Here is a 20,284-nt window from a genome sequence, read left to right as displayed (position 1 = left end):
GCCTGTAAGAAAGTGTGGGATCATTGTCCAGAGAATGAGTTGTATCGGATGATTGCATTGGAGGGGTTTTAGCTGGGCTGTATGTGATGGCAGTGGAGTCCTGTTGGTTTCTTTCTTGAGTTTGCAGTAGGAGGCTTCTGGGTACACGTCTGGCTCTGTTGATCTGTTTTCTTATTTTCCTTGTGGGATATTGTAGTTTGTTGAGAAGAAAAACGCTTGGTGAGAGATTTTGTTGGTGTTTGGTCTCTGTCTGAGGTTAGAGCAGATGCGGTTGTACCTCAGTGTTTGGCTGTAGAAGTGGATGATGTGATGTGCCCAGGATGGAAGTGGAGGCATGAAGGTAAAGACGTTGTAGGTTTTCAGGTATAGGTGTTTAATGTGACCATCACTTTTTTGCACCCTGGTGTCTAGAATGGACTCCCGTATAGATTGTCCAGGCTGGTGTTGGTGGTGGGGAAGCTGTTGAAATTATGGGTGGAATTATTTCCAGAGTCTCCTATCCCAGGGTTCCAGTGATGAAGATGTCATCAATGTCAGCTAGCTAGAGCAGGGGCGTGAGCGACAAAAGTGAGGAGCATTGTTCCAGGTCAGCCATAAAAATATTGGCATGTTGTGGAGCCATGTGGGTGCCCATAGCGGTGCCACTGATCTGGAGATATATATTGTCCTCAAATTTGAAATAGTTGTGTGTGAGTCGTCAGTTTGTGTTGTGCTCTAACCATGCCATCCACATTCCCACCTACACTTGGTCTGGGGGTGAAGCTGGCAGAATGCCTGACTACTCTGGTTTCTCCAGGGACTCCCTCACACTGGTGAAATGCCCATGGTAGCTAAAAGGCTTTCTGCTAATGTTGTGCTGCAGAAGTTGTGCCAAAGGAGTGGCGGTGAGGTACCAAATCTAGTCCTAATTCTCTAATCTTCATGGTTGTGACAGAAAGCTTTCAGATTGTGGCCCAAATGTAACCAGTGGAGCAATGTCTGGCTGATTCTGCAAACAGCCTGAAATAATAACTCTGGGAATAATAATATAACTCTGGGATTGCCTTTATTCATCTCATTGGGGGTACAGTCTGGAGCCTAATAATGGTCATTTCAATATCAACCCTGTTCCACAGCTGTTCAAAGGAGAAGGCATAGGTCATAGATTCTAAAATTAGAAGGGACCACTGTGATCTTCTAGTCAGACCTACTTTATAACTCAGGCCATAGAACTTCCCTCAAAGAATCCCTGTTTGCATGATCAGCTGGTGTCTCTGCATGCAGAGAGTGCAAGAAAGAATTATTATGAGGACCTGATCAATCTGAGGAGCTTCTAGTTTTATCATCTGGGTTAAATGGAGGTTAGTTTGTGGATGGAGCCCAGACAAGTACTTTCCCTCCCTCCCACATTTAACCCTTAAATATAACTGCCTACAATGGGACCTTTAAAAGCATGAGAATTTCCTCCTGGTCCTACCCCAGAGATACAAAGAAAATCAGTTTCACAGATTCAAAGAGAAGTTAGCACAGGCTATCTGGAACTGGGGCCGCGTCAATACCTGCAATGTAAAAATTTCATACTGTTCAAAGTCTGGAGAGGTTTTGGTTAACAGTGGAGGGGCACAGGGAACTTTGGTTAGTGAGTGGGTTCAGGAAGCATCAAACTAAATCTCTTTAGATCAAGGAAATGATTAATTCCACATGCTTGCCAGCTGTGAATCAATGCAATGCTAACATGTGGAAGCTGAACAGTTCAGATTTTATTCTCATTTCTTTGTTTGTAAAAGGAAAACCCATGCAAAATACTAGTGCAACAGTAAGGTTGAGAAACCATCTACTGCTATTTTAGTCAAGCCAAACAAAACCAAGGGGTTTTATTTTTCTGTAGCATCCTTAATATCCAATATCACAAAACATTTAACAGAGAAAATCAGCTGCAAGGTAAAGAGGCAAGGAAGATGTGTAAGATTTACAGAGGAAGTGGCTAACAATGAATGGGGACTGAGACACAGCAAAATACTGTGTAGGAGCCAGCAGTTGGAGTCAGTTTGGAGGTGGATACTGAGAAGAGGCTAACACCAGAGAAATTGAGTCAGCTGGCAGAAAGATGGGTAGATATTTGTCCTGGGAGTACTGTGGAGTGAATCCAAAAAGACTGCTGGAAAGCCAGGAGAGAAATAAGTGCATTTTACATATTATAATCACTATAAATGTTATAAATGTTATAAATGTTATCACTATAAATGTTATATTTACTCTACTTCTATAGTTTTAAATATATTATTTGGAGTTTTGAGTGAAAATTCATGTGTGATTATGCATGTACTTTGTGGTTTTATTTTTGGTTTCACATTGAATCTTCAGCTAACTCTGTAACTTCCAGTGATGGGAGAAGCATGTTGCTTATGTAAAGTGTAAAGCACACACGCAAAGACACACACATCAGAATGCGCTGCAACAAACAACACAAAGTTTTCCAGATCCTGCGTTCTCCTGTTTTTATCTTTCTCTAGTTGTCTATTCCTCCTCCACTTTTGTGTTTCTTCTTTGTCCTCTCTGCTTTTCCATTGCCCTTTTATCTTTCAGCTTTTTTCTGTCCTATTTTTCTCTTTTTTCCTTTCCCTCCTAGTTTTTATCCCTGCAGGTTTCAGAAACCACAGCAGCAAGGATTTACACCTGGAAGAGTGGCAGATTGCAGAGGAAAACTGACTAGAATTAGTCAATTTCTGTCTGAATCAAACTTCTTACATGTGGGGCTGTCAGCAATGAAAAACTGACAACTGTAGCTGGTTTCCCTCTTCATCAAGTGCTGAGTTTTCCATCTTGGGTTCAGGTTTTGTCAGAAAATGAGAGGTGGATGGTCAGGCCAAGTGGCTGAAGCAGCAGTGGTGAGGCCTAATCGTCGGGCTGGGGACAGCAGCCAGGTATCAGCAGGAATCAAGAACAGGGTTGGGACATGGCTGGAGCTGGAACAGGAGCAGGTAGAGGAACAGACTGGGGCTGGAACAGGAGCGGTCTGTCAGAACTGCCAAGCTTCCAGTGACACTTCTAGGGAGATAGCAACATTGAGCAGACTAGAGTGGCTGCTCTCAGTGAGAGCCTATATCCCTGTCTTTAGGGTCACCTGGTTAGACCTTCACCTGTGGATTGGCTGAGCCCTGGCTGATTGATGTGGAGCCCTCAGATAAGCACCCTCTGGGATGACTCAGGAGGCTCAGCAGCACTTATCAAGCTCAGAGGCTTTACATTACCTCACCACCACCACCCAAAGACACCTACCAAGAGTCTTTTAAGCAGGCTTCTCGGGGTGTGACTGATGGTACTCTGAAAGCAGGCTGAGTGCATGTATGTTGTCAGCTGGCTCCCACAAATGATCATCTGACCATAACCCTTCGAATCAACATGATACATGAATTTGAGTCCAAAATCTGCTTCACCATGTATTCCTCATTCCCCAGACCATGATGGATAGAGATCGCTTTTGTACCCATCTGGGGAAGGAGTTGTCAGTGTCCTTTTTCAGCAGGGAGATGTGGAATACCAAGTGCATTTTCATCACCCCAGGCAGCTGGAGTTTGAAGACCATTGGGTTGATCTGCTGATTGACCTGGAGTGGGCCAAGATGTCAGTGTCCAACTTCCTTGAAGGCCAGGTAGAATCAAGGTATTGTTCTGAGAGCGATACTTTATCTCCAACTGTGATTCGAGGGGTTGCCTTCCAGTGAAGGTCGGCAAAACACTTGGAATCTCTTGTAGCTTATTTTAGGTGAGTTTTCAATTCTTCCTGGCTACAGCGAAGGTGTTTGACTAGATCAGAGGTTAGAGATACATAGGAAGCTTGTGGCATGAATGGGTGAAACCAAGGGTAAGAACTGTAGTTGGCATAAAAAGGACTCTGGCAGCTTGCTCAGTGGTTGGAATTATTGTATGTGTATTCAGCAAAGAGAAGGAGGGAAACCCAGTCATTCTGTTGATAATTAATAAAGCAATGATGGTATTGCTCCAGAGTCTGGTTCACTCATTCAGTCTGTCCATGAGTCAGGAGGCATAAGCTGAAGAAGCATGTAGTTCAGCATGCAGGAGCTTGAACAACTCCTGTCAGAAGTGTGAAACAAACTGTGATCCTCAGTCAGATATAATATTAGATGGTAGGCCATGGAGTCTGAAGACAGATTTGAAAAACAGTTGGGCTGTTACTTCCATGGTAGGAATTTTAAGACATGGCATGAAATGAGACATTTTTGTAAGCAGGTCAACAACAACTATCAGTTCTGTGCAGTCTTGAGAATTGCGGAGGTCAACAATAAAATCCAGGGAGAGGGACCACAATGCTGAGATGGAATTAGCAGTGGAATCAGAGCACCAGAGTGTTTGGTGCAGGGGGTCTTCATCTGAGCTCAGACCTCACAAGAGTTGATGTAGGACTCAATGGACAAATGTAGTTTTGACCATCAGAAATATTGAAAGACCAGCTTCATTGTTTTCCAGTAGCTGAATTTGCCGGTTGGGGGCAAGTCGTGGCATAGCCAGAGTATTGCTAGGCACGGTTCACCATCTGGGTCATAGATCCAGTTCTTAAACATGAAAATCCCATTCTTGAAAGAGAATTTTGAGTCAGGAGCTAATTCCATACCAGTTGACATAAGGTTTAATGCAAATGGATTGTGGGATAGGAGAGGCTTCATGAGAAAAAGGAAGTCATTGTTCATCAACTCATTGATGAATTAGCAAGGTTTCAAGACTATGGCGGGTCAGGAGCTGTGTTTTTTTTGTCCAAGTTCTCACTGTGATGTTGTTGACATGAACTGTGACCGTATAGATCATTGTTGCAACCAAGGTCCTATAGTTGCACCAAATCTTGTACAAAGGAGGTGCTGTAAGGTGTCTATGGAAAGGTTATGATTTGCTGGTTATGAATATGCTTTCTTTATGTGTGTATCATTTTTGTAGTTGAATTTATGAATATTGGCTATGTACTTGTTTCTCAATGTGTTTTGATTCTAAGTAGCCTCAGTGAAGTATTTGGTCAGCTTCTTGAGAAGGGACTATCAAGTGCCAAATCAAGAAACATTTAACTGACAATGAACTTTATTAGACACCAGTCCACATCCGAGCTTTCTTGGGAACGTTCAAACTAACATGTAAACAATGGCATCGGCCTGCAAAATGAGTCACGCATGGACATGTGACTTGCCCATGTGACTCTAGACTCCATCTTGCTGCTGTAATTTTCCACTGTAAGAACAAAAGGGGTCTTTTCATGGGCAGAGAATATAAAAGGCCCTAAAACCCCCTCCATTTGGTCTTCAGTCCTGCTTCTGAGAAACCTTGCTACAAACTGAAAGATTTGAACAAAGGATTGAATAACCCATCCCAGCTATGGATGTATTCCAAAGACTTGATTTGAACCTGCAGTTTATTCCACCATTGCTACAAGCCTGAACCAAGAACTTGGCCATTATTGTATGCAATTAATTCCATTTAACTAATTTTAGCTCTCATCTATTATCTTTTTCCTTTTATGAATAAACCTTTAGATTTTTGACTCTAAAGGATTGGCAACAGCATGATTTGTGGGTAAGATCTGATTTGTATATTGACCTGGGTCTGGGGCTTGGTCCTTTGGGATCGGGAGAACCCTTTTTCTTATACTGGGGCATTGGTTTTCATAACCATTCGTTCCCTTAATAAGTGGCACTGGTGGTGATACTGGGAAACTGGAGTGTCTAAGGGAATTTCTTGTGTGACTTATAGTTAGCCAGTAAGGTAAAACTAAATCCCTCTCCGTCTGGCTGGTTTGGTATGCCTTAGAAGTGGAGAAACCCTAGCCTTGGGCTGTAACTGCGCTGCTCTAAGAAATTTGTCCTGAATTAATACTCTCAGAAGTGTCCCATCAAAGGCAGCATTGTTACACTCACCCTTGCAGGACAATGCATCAGGTTTATCATTCCGGTTAACCCACCAATAAGTCAGGGTGTAATTGGACCTGGAGAAAAAAAAAGACCACCAGATCTGATGCTGGTTGAGAGTTTTTTTAATGCACAGGTACTCCAGATTCTTGTGGTCTGTAGACACCTAGACTGAGAAAGGAGCTCCGTCCACGTGTTGATGCTATTCCTCAAAAGTGGCCTTGATGGCCAGTAGGTTTTTTCACAGATTTCATAGTTTTGTTCTATCAACGTGAGTTTTCGGGAATAAAAGGCACATGGATATAGCACATTCTAGGGTCTATGTTGCTGTGACAATACTGCTCCCATCTCATAATTAAAGGCATCTGCTTTGTCAATTAAATGTTTTGCCAGGTCTGGATGTACCCAGATGGGTGCCTTGTAAATGCTTCTTTTAATAGATCAAAGGAAGATTGGGCTTTCTATTTCTAAATAAATGTGGTATTGAGAAAGTCTTTGATGAATCTTTGGCAAAAGTTGGCAAATCCCAGTAAGCACTGAAAATTACACAAGTTCTCTGTTTATCATGCAAGAGGGAGTTTTGTGGGCCTCCTGTGCCTGTTTCTACCTAACTCTTCTTAAAGAAACAGAGTGGGAGGCAACCAAACAAGAGCAACCTACTTTGGCTGAACTTTCTTCCAGATGGAAGAGACAGGAAGAGGGTTTCAGTAGAGCTTTACACAAGGTGTCAGTACACCACAAAAGGAATGGTTTGTCTAGCCTGCTGCCAAGTTTGCATGGAATCAGTCTGTGCACACTTACTATAGAAGTCTATGTTTGCAAGTTGTGCAACCAATTGCTGCTGTTGCCACTGCTGGGCAGTATTAAGTAGAGCAAGAAAGTGGAATTTGCATGGCTGAGTCTAAAGAAGAACTTGCCACAGCAGTTGCTTTTCTGTCCTTCCTATGTCATGTTACACGTTAAATCAAGGCTCCACTAGTAAAGCTGGTAAATTTGATCATCTGCTTAATGTGTCATCACCCTGCAACCAGTCAAACATTTTCTGGTCCAAACTATGGGCAAGTTATCATCTTTGTGCTTCATATACACTTAAAATATTGACATGTTCTTCTTGCAAAAAAAATTCAGTGTTCAAGAAGCCTTAAAAGTGTTATCATATGGCTTAAAGAGATTGATGCAAAAGATATGCCACATTGTACAGTCTCAAATGGGTTAAAGATATATAACACGTTGTAGGGTCCTACTGTAACTATGTTTCACTGAAATGAGCATAGTTTGATTGTGCTACCGGGAGTAGTTTCTAAGTTAAAGTCATGCCATAACTTTTTATATTCAATAAAGTGTTACACAGAATAGACGCAACCTTGTTCAGGTGGGTGGTTTGAGGGCTTTGGACTGCTTTTTTTTCCTGTTAGCTAAACAGGATGTTCATAGCCTTGGCAGACAAGCTCCACAATATTTTTGGCAGTTGCAGTCATGTTCTGTTCTTGCCGTTCATCTTCCAGAAACACATGAACTGAAAGATCGAGCCATTGGGCAAAGCATGCCACATGGGCAGAGCCACTTCCTGAAGTGCTTTAACAATGTAGTCACCATTGACAATGCATTGTGAAGAAGAAAGCCATGCTCTTACTTCTGGTTTAAACTCTTCTTGCTAATACAGCTTAAAATCTTAACTTTCCAAAACAGATGTTCTTGCGTTTTGAAATGTATGTCAAAGGCATCTAAACCTTTGGGATGGTTCCACTTAGTTGTGGAGTTATATACGACCAAGTCCTAAATTAAAAAAAAATAGGGTTAGTGGACATTTTTAATTGTTTTGCAAGTGACAAGACTGGATGTAGACAGAAACGATGAACAAAGACAACCATATAATCTAATGTCTGATCCACATATCAGCCATGCACTGATAAGTCTCCCCTTATCTTTTCTGGTGAGTGCTTGTTTCAGACTTGTAGGATTTGATATATTTTGTGAACATCAACAGAAGAGGAACTTGCAAAGACACAAAACCACAAAGACACAATTCTTAGAATCTCTCATACCCACAGCTTTACCTAAATAACCGTAGAAAAAGATAGCACTAGTGCTGGATGGAGAAAAGGCATACCTATCTGGTAACCATTGGGTGTTTGGAGAAAAGTTAAAATACATTTGTTCTCATTTTAGCAAACTGGAAGAAATAGTAGTCAATGACAATGGGCTGCATCTTGACAGCAGTAAGTTCTAAGCTTGAGGAGTACAGTATAATTTCAGGCATTTTATTTCCAGTTCCCTTTGGGGAATGGACTGGTGGAGAAAGTATAGTTTGCTAAGAGAATCCTACAGAGAAAAGACCTCATGATGAGGTATAGGGCAAGTCTCATGTCAATCACTGAACATAGCTGCACATCAAGATCCTTCCACTGTTATGTGACCCGGTGACAACAATTACCACGTGGCTCAAGGGCACTCATAACACTTCATTAGTGAAGGCAGATAGTCCTGTTGAGAAAAGTCTGAAATATGCTCATCAGAACCCTATTACTGCACCTATGGAGTTTGATAATCCAAGTGAATTAAAACCCTCCTCAAGGCCAAAAGATGGCAAGATCTGGATGCACAGAAACCAGTAATTCGTCTGGATCTATAAGTTATGGTAAATTTCATATTTACTTGCTTATACAGAAAAAGGGGACTGAGACAAGGGTATGCATACTAGCCAGACTATAGGAAAGACTGGGGAAAAGAAGCTTTAGGGATAATACAGCTTTTCTTATTCTAATAAGGTTTCTTGTTCAGTGCTAAAAGGAAGTGACTCTAAGATTCTCCACCATTATTACATGATGAATAGCACTGCTGGTATCTGTTGTTACTTGAGCAGCAGCAGACATAGCATTCTACTTGCCTTTTTCCAGGGTAACTCCGATTTTCACTTTTGGAAATTGATTCAACATTCATTTTCAGAAAAATCAACAAAGGTGGCTGCATTGTATTTTCAGATTTCTTGGTTCCAGAACTTCCCCCTCTACTAGTAACAACCCTGCAACTGCAAAAGCATGAATATAATGAGCTTTGCGCAGTGGCAGTATTGTAGCCTGTGAGGTGAAGTCTATGCATGTCCCACTGCATTTACTACTAGCGGCTGCCTACATCCTGCTAATAACCACGGCACAAGTTGTTTGGCAACCGGATTACTGGATCTGGACATTTGTTTATGTCTGTCTACTAAAGCAAAGGTAGAATATTTTTCTTAGATGTAAAATTATCATTACCATTGATCTGCTCACCAGTGACCACTTTCCTAATTGGGTTACTCATCATTTGGGGCAACAGAAAATGCTATTTAACTGTTTTCACCACTGACATGCATATAAAGGGTAAGGAAAAATTATCAAAGTACTGCAGGCACAAGCACACTCAAGGTAAGAACTCTTCCAAGCATGCATGTACACATGGACAAATTAGTGTTGGTACAAATCGGTGCCCTAATTAATTAAACAAATATATGTCTTGGTAACTGTTATATAACACCACAGAGGCAGTTGGCAGGGGCAAGCCGAATAAAAGGCACATCAGGTGGCTAAGTATTATCAGCAGAAGAACACAGTGACGTCCTTAAGAAGCAAAGATGCTCTTATTAAGCAAATACATAACTGGCTACAGCACAGCATGGCAACAACTGGCAGAAAAGAAGTGGCACGATGTTGTGGATGGAGCACTTCCTCCAAAGTCACAGATGGCAGAATTGTGAGCACTTGTTATTGAAGCAACCATTTAACTTGGCAGAGCTGAAGACCACTTGGACAGCAAGAGCTGGCAGAAAAGGACAGATAGCAGCACAGAATGGGAACATTCAACTGCTCATACCCCAACAGTTGTACTAGCAAAAGGGGTTGCCCTTTTCTTGTGCATCATATTAGAGAGTAGTTCTTTCAGAAGGATTTTAATTGTCTGCTCCTTTTTTCAGAGCCTGAGATTTAATGTGGTTGTTTTTTGTCTCTGCATCTCCTTATTGAAAAAGTGAGCTTTTCAGAGCTGCTTTAAGTGTATGGGAAGAACATTTCTCTTCTCTGTCTCTTTAAGAGCCATTTTTAATATTAATCTTTTGTTTGTTCTTCAAAAGTTGTCATTGTTCTGTCTTGCAGATCACACATTAGATGAATCAGGAAGTTACTCTTGATTTGCGATAGATAGACAAAACATGTCCATGAAAATATTACTGCTCAGGGCATCTACTAAACCAACACTGTGCAAGTGGACCAGACATGAGAGTGTTCAGTGCTTATCTACAATGTTCACATGGGTTTAAAGTTAAGCATAATGTGTTTGCACATTCTTAACCTGATTTAGTAATTTTTATAAATGTATTTAATATATATCGTCGTGTCTTTTTCTGTAATTCACATTGTTAAATCTATATTTATACCACATTGTTAATGTTGATAATTACAGTTTCAACAGTTCAGAAAATGTTTGTCTCTCTGTATGACTATCTATATCCCTTCAAAAATAGTTTTAAAAATAAAAACCTAAACTATAACATCTTCACCCTTTATATGTGTTTCAGAGTAGCAGCTGTGTTAGTCTGTATCTACAAAAAGAACAGGAGTACTTGTGGCACCTTAGAGACTAACAAATTTGTTCGTGGGCTACAGCCCACTTCATCGGACGCATAGAATGGAACATATAGTGAGGAGATATATATACATACAGAGAACATGAAAAAGTAGGAGTTGCCCAACCAACTCTAAGAGGCTAATTAAGTAAGATGAACTGTTGTTGCAGGAGAAAAAAAACTTTTGTAGTGCTAATCGAGATAGCCCATTTAAGACAGTTTGAAAGGAGAAACAAACAGAACTTTCACACTGAAGCCTGGCCAGTTATATAACTGGTTTTCAAAGCTTTTCTGATGTGCAGCACACCCTGCTGTGCTCTTCTAACCACCCCAGTTTCTGGTTGCACATAATCAGTGGCCAGACGATTTCCTCAACCTCTCACCCCACCATAAACGTCTCCCCTTTACTCTCACAGATATTGTGGAGCACACAGCAAGCAGTAATAACAATGGGAATATTGGTTTCACTGAGGTCTAAGCAAGACAGTAAACTGCGCCAATGCGCTTTTAAATGTCCAAATGCACATTCTACCACCATTCTGCACTTGCTCAGCCTATAGTTGAACAGCTCCTGACTATTGTCCAGGGTGCTTGTGTATGGCTTCATGAGCCATGGCATTAAGGGGCAGGCTGGGTCCCCAAGGGTAACTGTAGGCATTTCAACATCCCCAATGGTTATTTTCTGGTCTAGAAAGTAAGTCCGTTGCTGCAGCTGTTTGGACAGACCAGAATTCCTGAAGATGCAAGCGTCATGTACCTTTCCCGGCCATCCCACGTTGATGTTGGCGAAATGTCCCTTGTGATCCACTAGTGCTTGCAGCACCATTGAAAAGTACCCCTTGCAGTTTATGTACTGGCTGCCTAGGTGGTCTGGTCCCAAGATAGGGATATGCATTCCATCTATTGCCCCACCACAGTTAGGGAATCCCATTGTGGCAAAGCCATCCACTATAACCTGCACATTTCCCAGAGTCACTACCCTTGATAGCAACAGCTCAGTGTTTGCATTGGCTACTTGGATTACAGCAGCCCCCACAGTAGATTTGCCACTCCAAATTGATTCCCAACTGTCCAGTAGCTGTCTGGCATTTCAAGCTTCCAGAGGGCTATCACCACTCGCTTGTGAACTGTGAGAGCTGCTCTCATCTTGGTATTCTTGCGCTTCAGGGCAGGGGAAAGCAAGTCACAAAGTTCCATGAAAGTGCCCTTACTCATGTGAAAGTTTCGCAGCCATTGGGAATCATCCCAGACCTGCAACACTATGTGGTCCCACCAGTCTGTGCTTGTTTCCCGGGCCCAGAATCAGTGTTCCATGGCATGAGCCTGTCCCATTGCCACCAGAATGTCCAAGTTGCCAGGACCCGTGCTTTGAGAGAAATCTGTGTCCATCTCCTCATCACTCTTGTCACCGTGCTGCCATTGCCTCCTCGCCTGCTTTTGCAGGTTCTGGTTCTGCACATATTGTAGGATAATGTGTGAGGTGTTTACAATGCTCATAACTGCCGCAGTGATTTGAGTGGGCTCCATGCTTGCCGTGGTATGGCATCTGTAGCAGAGCAGGAGAGCAGAGTGGCAGTGGAAGCAGTGGTTGGAAGACCAGTTTTGCAGACTTACTGCACCATCTGCTGCCAGATCACAACAGCGATGGTGTCTGTTAGCTGAGCTGAGTGGGCTGCATGCTTGCCGTGGTATGGTGAGACAAGAGTAGGAGAGCAGAGTTGCAGCGGATGTCAATGGTCAGTTAGAGGACCTGCAAGACCACCAGGAAAGCAGGAGAGCAGAGTGGCAGCAGAAGCAATGGTTGGAAGACCAGTTTTTCTGACCTATTGCACCATCTGCGGCCAGAGCAGGCGAGCAGAATGGCAGTGGAAGCAGTCATTCGATGATGATGGTTAGCAGTCCTGTTGCACTGTCTGCTGAAAGCAGTATGGTGCCTGCATGGAAAAAAGGCGCAAAATGATTATCTGCCATTGCTTTCACGGAGGGAGGGGCGACTGATAACATGTACCCAAAACCACCCACAACAGTGTTTTTGCCCATCAGGCATTGGGAGCTCAACCCAGAATTCCAATGGGCAGCGGTGACTGCGGAAACTGTGGGATAGCTACCCACAGTGCAACGCTCCTAAAGTCAACACTAGCCTCGGTATTGTGGACGCACTCCACCACCTTAATGCGCTTAGTGGGGACACACACAATCAACTGTATAAAATCGCATCCTAAAAAATCGACTTCTATAAATTCGACCTAATTTTGTAGTGCAGACATACCCCAAGAGCCTGGTCAGGATTACCAGCTGGATGAAGACCATATGGCTGAAACTGAATCCAGGAAAGACTGAGGAGATGCTGTAAGATAGAAGTGCTTTGAAGAACTCATTATCTCCATAATACTGTCTCATGGACTCATAGACTTTAAGATCAGAAGAGATCATCTAATCTAACCTCCTGTACAATGCAAGCCAAGGAATCTCACCCACCCACCTCTGTAACAAACCCTTAACCTATGTCTGAGTTATTGAAGTCCTCAAATTGTGGTTTGAAGACCTCAAGCTTCAGAGAATCCTCCAGCAAGTGACTCGTGCCCCATGCTGCAGAGGAAGGTGAAAAACCCTCCAAGGCCTCTGCCAATGTGCCCTGGAGAAAAATTCCTTCCCGACCCCATATATAGCAATCAGTTAAACCCTGAGCATGTGAGCAGGACTCACCAGCCAGCACCCAGGAAAGAATTCTCTGTAACAACTCAGATCCCACCCCATCTAACATCCCATCACAAACCACTGGGCATACTTACCTGCTGATAATCAAAGATCAGTTGCCAAATTAATTGCCAGAATTAGGTTAGCTCATCATACCATCCCCTCCATAAACTTATCAAGCTTAGTCTTAAAGCCAGATATGTCTTTCGCCCCCATTACTCCCCTTGGAAGGCTGTTCCAGAATTTCACTCCTCTAATGGTTAGAAACCTTCGTCTAATTTCAAGTCTAAACTTCCTAGTGTCCAGTTTAAATCCATTTGTTCTTGTGTCCACATTGGTACTAAGCTTAAATAATTCCTCTCCCTCCCTAATATTTATCCGTCTGATATATTTATAAAGAGCAATCATATCCCCTCTCAACCTTCTTTTGGTTGATTATCCATTTTTTTAAAAGGTCTAGTTTTTAGTAATCTGGTCAGGGGGAGTGAAACAAAATGTTAAACAGAAGAAGAAAAACATTCCTATCTGATAATAGATAGATTAGTAGGGTGACCTTAATCCAGTTGGAAATAGAAAGGCAAAACTTAAGGTTTGGGAAACCAGTTACTGTGGCCAAAGAGATACTGTAGCCCATGTGAGAAAGAGGCTTGGTGTGGTACTGGCCAGCAAAATAAAGCAGAGCCTCCAAAAGGAAAATAAAATGCCAAGTTCTCACTTTGTGAGTAAATGATTAACTTGTTGTTATATCCCCAAGTTGTTCACAATGTCTAATGAAATAAAGACAACTAGAAATGAAATATAAAGCACCTATTTGCCATTACTATATGAGTGAAACATAAGCACTGCACATTGTACTGTATTATGGCATATCCACTGAATTTCTTTGTTGGAAGTTGCAAGGGGGTTGGCTATAAGACCCTAGTTCATTGTCTAATACGTGCAGATGTCATGTCTGGAAAATGTTTGCAATGCTGCAATCCATAATAATAACTCCTAGCATTCATATAGTGTTTTTCTTCTTCAGTGTGCTTTACAAACATAACTAATGCATCCTCACAGAACCCTGTGAGGCATGCAGGCGTTTCATTCTCAATTTAACAGCAAGGGAAGCCGAACCTCACAAGTTAAATGACTTGCCCAAAGCCACGGAGAAAGCCATTGTGGACCTGAGCCAAAGCTCACTGAAATCAACAAGAGTCTTTCATTAACTTCACTGAGCTTTGGATCATGCCCCATGAGAAGTAAAATTAGTTTTCAGGAGCTCCTGACTATGCCTCTGTCTCACCACATGCACCTATCAGGGGACAGAGATGCCAGGGCATGTTGAAATATATCACAGAAATATTGGCCCCATGGAACCTTTATACATCCTACATGAGTACAACCAGATGGTAGCGTTTTCCACTGGCTTCTAGATAGCCCCTGAGAGATGCATAAGCAGCATGGAGAACTTTGCCTGATTCCCTGCATCTTTCAGAATGTTTTGGTCCTGCTGTGGATGCTACATATAGTAACCTATCTGGGTGTGACATGATAGAAGGAATCACATTCAGTACTATGTGATGTTACTTTTTGTTTGTGATGGAACTATCCAGGCACTTCTGGTAGCAAGTTGTAAGGATGGGCTTCTGTCCACCACAGGCTGCCTTTGGGAGATCATGGCCTGCTGTGACTGTCAGCAGTGTGACTTTTAAAAATGTGAGTGAGAAAATTAGAATCGCCTAAGGACTCGTGTGAATTGCATGCCGCCCTTTCACCTGTGAGTTTATTTCACAGCACTCCCGAAACATGAATGTTTAATATGGCAGCCACTGCCTCTCATGAAATAAATGGCAGTTGTGGAGTTTCAAAGCATAATGTGGAAGCAATGTACATGCCTCTATATTGAAAAAAAAAAAAAAAAAAAATCACACCCAGAGCAAAATCTTTTTCATAAGCCCACTTATTAGAAAAAAGTAATGTAATATCGTGAGCTTGAATCAATACTAGTCTTCAATAAGCCTAGAGCAAATTCTTGCGTGCTGTGTGCTTGCTGTAAAATAGAATGGCTTGAAAGCAGAACATAGTGTTGGCGCAATCGGGAGTGTGCAGCAGAATTAGAGAGTATTTCTACTGGCATAACAGTTCTCAGCCAGAGCATTTTGACTTTTGGTTTTTTTGTTATGTGAATTTAGTAAAAGAGGATTACTGGTATTTCAGCAAAAAATAACACAGAGATCATATTTAGCACTTGCCGTGTGCTTTACACCTACAAAGTGCCAAACATGCTTGAGTTAATCTTTGCAGGCAGGGAAGTATTATTATACTTGTTTTACAAATGCAGAGACTGAACTGCAAAGCAGTTAGTGCACTTGCCCAGGACCACACAGCATATCAGTGCCGGACTGAGGATTACAACTGAGGATTTCCAGGTTCTTGGGTCTATGCGTGGACCAGTCATCATGCTATCTCATAACAAGGTGTAGTTCAAATTTGCTAGTTTGTGCCCTCAAAAAAAGACAGTTTCTCTCTTTGTTCAAAGCACACTCCCAAGCTGCTGAACTAACTCCTGACTTTGCATGCATCATTAAATACTTCGCAATTACTATCCAGAAAGCTCTGCAGAAAACCTGTGGACAACCCAAGTAACTCACTTTTCTTTTAAATAATTGATGACATCAAATAGCAGAAGTGTTGTGCCAACAAAGAGATTTCTCTCACAAATGTTTTATTTATTGTGCCTCAAGAAACCAAAAAATATGTTTCTAACAAATGGGAATTTAAAAAATTGACCACGTTCATCTAAAACATCTGCTTATTCTAATTCAGGATGCCATGGGTCTGGTGCTATAAAATCCAGCTAAATTTCAGATTTAAACAATATGTATGTAATGTTTGGCAAAGAGATATGGGGAAGGGTGTATGAAAACCAAATATGCATTTCATATGAATTTACTTAAGGGGACTATAAGTATGTATTTAATAATAGGTGTGTTTAAGAGAATTTACTAAACCAGCTAAATATCAGCTTGAGAATAAGTTAATTCTCAGCTTCAAACAAGACCTTATTAGGTGCAGTAGCAACTTTAGTTTCCAAGAAAAAAACACTTGGAATTTTTATCAGGCCAGACTTATATAAAACACACTTAGAAATGGAGCTTTTTCCATGGTGTTCATAAATCAAGGTCACTTATGTGAGAAGACTAAGTTTTGTTAAAACTGACAATTAGATATAGAGGGCATATCAGTGTTAAATGATATTCTTCCCACATTCTGGGTCAGAAGGCAGTGTAAACAACACAAAGGCATTATAAAACAGAAAATTGCATTCCAGATAATAACAGAGCTTCATGGTGCATGGTTTTACATGTTAATGTGCCATGTTGCACTCAGTCATATTAATATTTTAAATTATATAACATTTCCTCCTTTATGCATAGTTTTAATTTGTTTTCAGTCGGCTGGCTGGCTGAAATGCAGCCTTTTTTTTTTTCTTTTTCCTTTTTCTATCCAGTGATACCTAGAGAAAAAGCCTAGAGCAAAACGGTCTGTGCAGGAAAATGGAATCAAGAAGTAGTTTCAAGATTTATAAGCCAAGGTTTTATGTGATGTATTTACAGATTCAATCTGTGTACCAGGCTTTGATCCAAGCCTCAGCATGATGACTGGAATAACTCCAATTAACCCGATGATACCAGGCATGGGGTTAGTACCGCCGCCGCCACCAACAGATGTGCCTGTAGTCAAAGAAATAATTCACTGCAAAAGCTGTACACTCTTCCCTCCAAACCCAAGTAAGTGGATCTGATGAAAGAATGCTTGGCAATCTTGTTTTCTTAATATTTTGCATAAAATGTTTCTAGGTGCCAAACGGTATTTGAGCACATTTTCTTTATAAATACAAAAGGAACGACAGTGGCATGTATTGAAGAAATAGAACTGATTTAATAAAGTTAATAATTTTTGGATATGCGCTGGTAACTGTTTCCAACCAAATTGTATGTAAGTGTTGCATGCATGCAGTGTGGTAGAATATTAGAACATGTTAATTCATCTTTACAAATACAAGGGCAAACATAGGAATATGTTTTGTAAGAAAAGAAAGTGGATTACTCTAACAAAGCTGAAGCAGACTGGAAGTCTCACTTAGTTTTAATAAGCCATTCACCTCTGTATTTCTTTTTCATTTCTATGTCACTCATTCAAATCCAGCACAAGTCAGTAGCGAAGGAAAATTGTCACTGTTCAATGGTTATTCACAGGCCCTTATGAACTGAGTGTGGTGCTCTTAGTCTTGTTCCCAGGATCAGGTGTCCACATCACAAAAACAGCACACAGATGGGGCACCTTTGAGACTGACAGTCTCAGAAGAGAGACTTCAGTGAGAATGAGCATAAAGACTCACCTATTGCCTCACTCCCTACCGGGGTTCCCTCTGAGTTGTGGGGAAGATGGGTTGGTAAGGAGATACTGGGAAGCTTACATAACAGTCACTCACTCTGTACCTCTTCTGGGGTAGACTGTGTGAAGTGCCCACCGGCTGTAGTAAGTGGTGATGAGCTGAGCTGCCCACAGAGAGCACTTGGGAACTCCCCAGGGTACAGGAGGATTGCCATGGCATACAGCATAGTTGCCCCAGGCTGGTGGCCAAATCTGCGGCTTGACATGTAGAGAGGGCAAATCTACAGCTCCATCTCCCTGCCCTTTTACAGCACCATATTTGCCCTGGGAAGCAGTCCCTGTGCTCCCTTGAGTGCAGGGACTGGAATCTTCCTGGCCCTTGCATGGGCTATGCAAATGAAAGACGGACTCTTCTCACTGAGCAAGGCAGAATCTTGTGACTAAATCAAAGGACTTCAGTTCCTAGGGTCATCAGCTGGTGCCTTTCACCAGCACTATGGTTAAAAAAGAAAGCGAAGCAAACAGAATTTTGCTCTGTGTTTGTACTGTGCCTAGCCCATTGTTTAAGCAAACAGACTGGGTTTCAAAAACATTTAAAAGACTAACCTCACTCACCATATTTAAGTGCCAACTAACTAATTCATATTAATCAATGTTGGCTTCTAACTGGGTTTTTTCCCCAGGAAAGTGCTCTAGTAATCTGCATATAAACAAGGTGAAACATTATGACAATTATGACAATGTACACTCTATCCTTTATGCAGCCTCCAAAAATTTAAGTTTGCTCATTTAAATGTAAATGATGATTTTTTTTTTAAAGTCGCCTCATCCTGTGGTATTTCACAGCCAACTGAGTATTCTGTGTGCTATTAGGTTATCCTTCCCTTGCTCTAGCCTCTGTTCTATTATCTGGCAACAAGACAAAGTAGATAACGGCCAGAGGGTTTTCATCATGTTGTCATTGCATCGTGTTTCCCACTCTGTTTTGCTGTTTGCCGTGCTTCTGTATTACAAAAGAGAAATTAAATTATGCTAAGACTGGGTCACATCTTCAAACCTGAGTGCCTGAAGTTAGGCTCCCATGTCCATATGCAGGCACCTAAACAAATGTGGCCTGATTTTCATCACCCATCGATCTGAGTTGGTGTTGTGTACAAAATTAGAGATGAGCCAACGTGGCTGAATTCAGACCCAGCTCAGATTTACACTAGAGTTTAGGGTTTGTGTCTGAGGTCGTGTCAGCACTAAGCTTCCTCTCGTCCAAAATACCACAGATTTTTCTTGTGGGATTTCAACTGAATCCAAGTAGGAAAATAAACCCCTTTGGGTTCTGTATCTGACCTGGACAGCAAATGATAATGGCAGGGATTTGACTGTGAAACCATCAATCAAAACAGGGATCCAGTTTTGGCCAATCCCTAAAATATTTAATTGTCCCTCCCAAATAAATTGCTATTCAGAATAATTTTTAGTGCATAAAATTGATTACAGGGCTGATTGGGATGATTGGATAAAAAGACAAAGCCTTGTGTTCCAGTGTGATTTTTGTTTTTACTTAGATCTTCCACCACCTTCCACAAGAGAGAGACCTCCTGGGTGTAAGACTGTGTTTGTTGGAGGTTTACCAGAAAATGCTACTGAGGAAATTATTCAGGAAGTCTTTGAGCAGTGTGGAGATATTACAGCTATTCGGAAAAGCAAGAAGAATTTTTGTCACATTCGTTTTGCAGAGGAGTTCATGGTTGATAAAGCCATTTACCTTTCTGGTACTTTACATTCTTTAATGGATTTTCTGTGCTTCTCATTTGTATTTTATGATGCTAATGTGTGCTTATTTTCTTAGCCTTTATCTCAGCGAGTGTTGGTTGAGCTCAGCAGCTTTGGCTAGGAGTGGTAATGGTGCAATTCCATATTTTCCTGTGCTCACCAAGACTAGTGTGTGATTCAGTGAATTTTACCTCCCCCGGAGCAATTTCCCACCATCCCTGACAATTATTTTCAGTTTTATGAAGGTTTATATGGTTTTTACTCATACATTGGGGCAGTGGGGGGAGGGGGGGGAATGGAGGGCCCTGGACCTGGATTGCTGCAGTATTTCAGTGCCAGTTTCTGTGACAAGCACTGGCAGTTTCACTGGCATATTTTTATGCATTCTGCAATGTGGCCTGAAAGGATTCTACCTTCTTAAGCACATTATAGGTCTGATTCTGATACCCATACACACACAGAGTAACACCTTTCTCCACAAAAAGTCCCATTGACTTTGATGGGAATATCTGTTCAATAAAGTACTACTCCTCTTGAGAAAATCTGTCCTAGTATAGTGTTGGGGATGTTCCTTAAGATCTCCTCCAACTACCATTTTTTAAAACAAAAATCAAGTTTCATGCCTTTAAACTTGGGTAAATGTTAAATTGTGATGTGGAAAAACCTCACTTACAAAGAGGCAGCCACTCTTTCATTAAAAAAAAAAATTGTTATTTTTTCAATTTCCTGTCTTTGGAGCTCAGAGACGTGAAATCATTTTTTTAAAGAAATTTTAAAAGTCTTTTTTTAAGTTTCTCCAAATTGTCCTCTCTTCTTTCCCTCCTTCCTTTTTTTACCCCATTTCTTCACTCCTATCCCCATCTCTTTTCCCCATCCCATTCCGGTTTCAGCTTTCCTCCTTCCCATCTCTCATTATAATTGTTGTGTTTATTTATTATTTCTACATCCCTAGAGTT

General features: G+C 41.4%; 1 protein-coding gene across 1 annotated transcript in view; it reads left to right on the top strand.

Moving 5' to 3' along the window:
• The window catches only part of ENOX1 (ecto-NOX disulfide-thiol exchanger 1), a 415,538-nt gene that overhangs the window by 240,164 nt on the left and 155,090 nt on the right, over positions 1 to 20,284 (top strand). Inside the window, exons 5-6 of the mRNA XM_032781770.1 lie at positions 16,781 to 16,954; positions 19,121 to 19,327. Of these exons, the coding sequence (XP_032637661.1) occupies positions 16,781 to 16,954; positions 19,121 to 19,327 (381 nt within the window). The remainder of the gene's footprint in view (positions 1 to 16,780; positions 16,955 to 19,120; positions 19,328 to 20,284) is intronic.

The sequence above is a fragment of the Chelonoidis abingdonii genome, chromosome 1 (genome assembly GCF_003597395.2).
Source record: "Chelonoidis abingdonii isolate Lonesome George chromosome 1, CheloAbing_2.0, whole genome shotgun sequence".
Classification (NCBI taxonomy): domain Eukaryota; kingdom Metazoa; phylum Chordata; order Testudines; family Testudinidae; genus Chelonoidis; species Chelonoidis abingdonii.
Note: the sequence above shows the minus strand (reverse complement) of the source record. Positions and strands in the feature narration are given on the sequence as shown.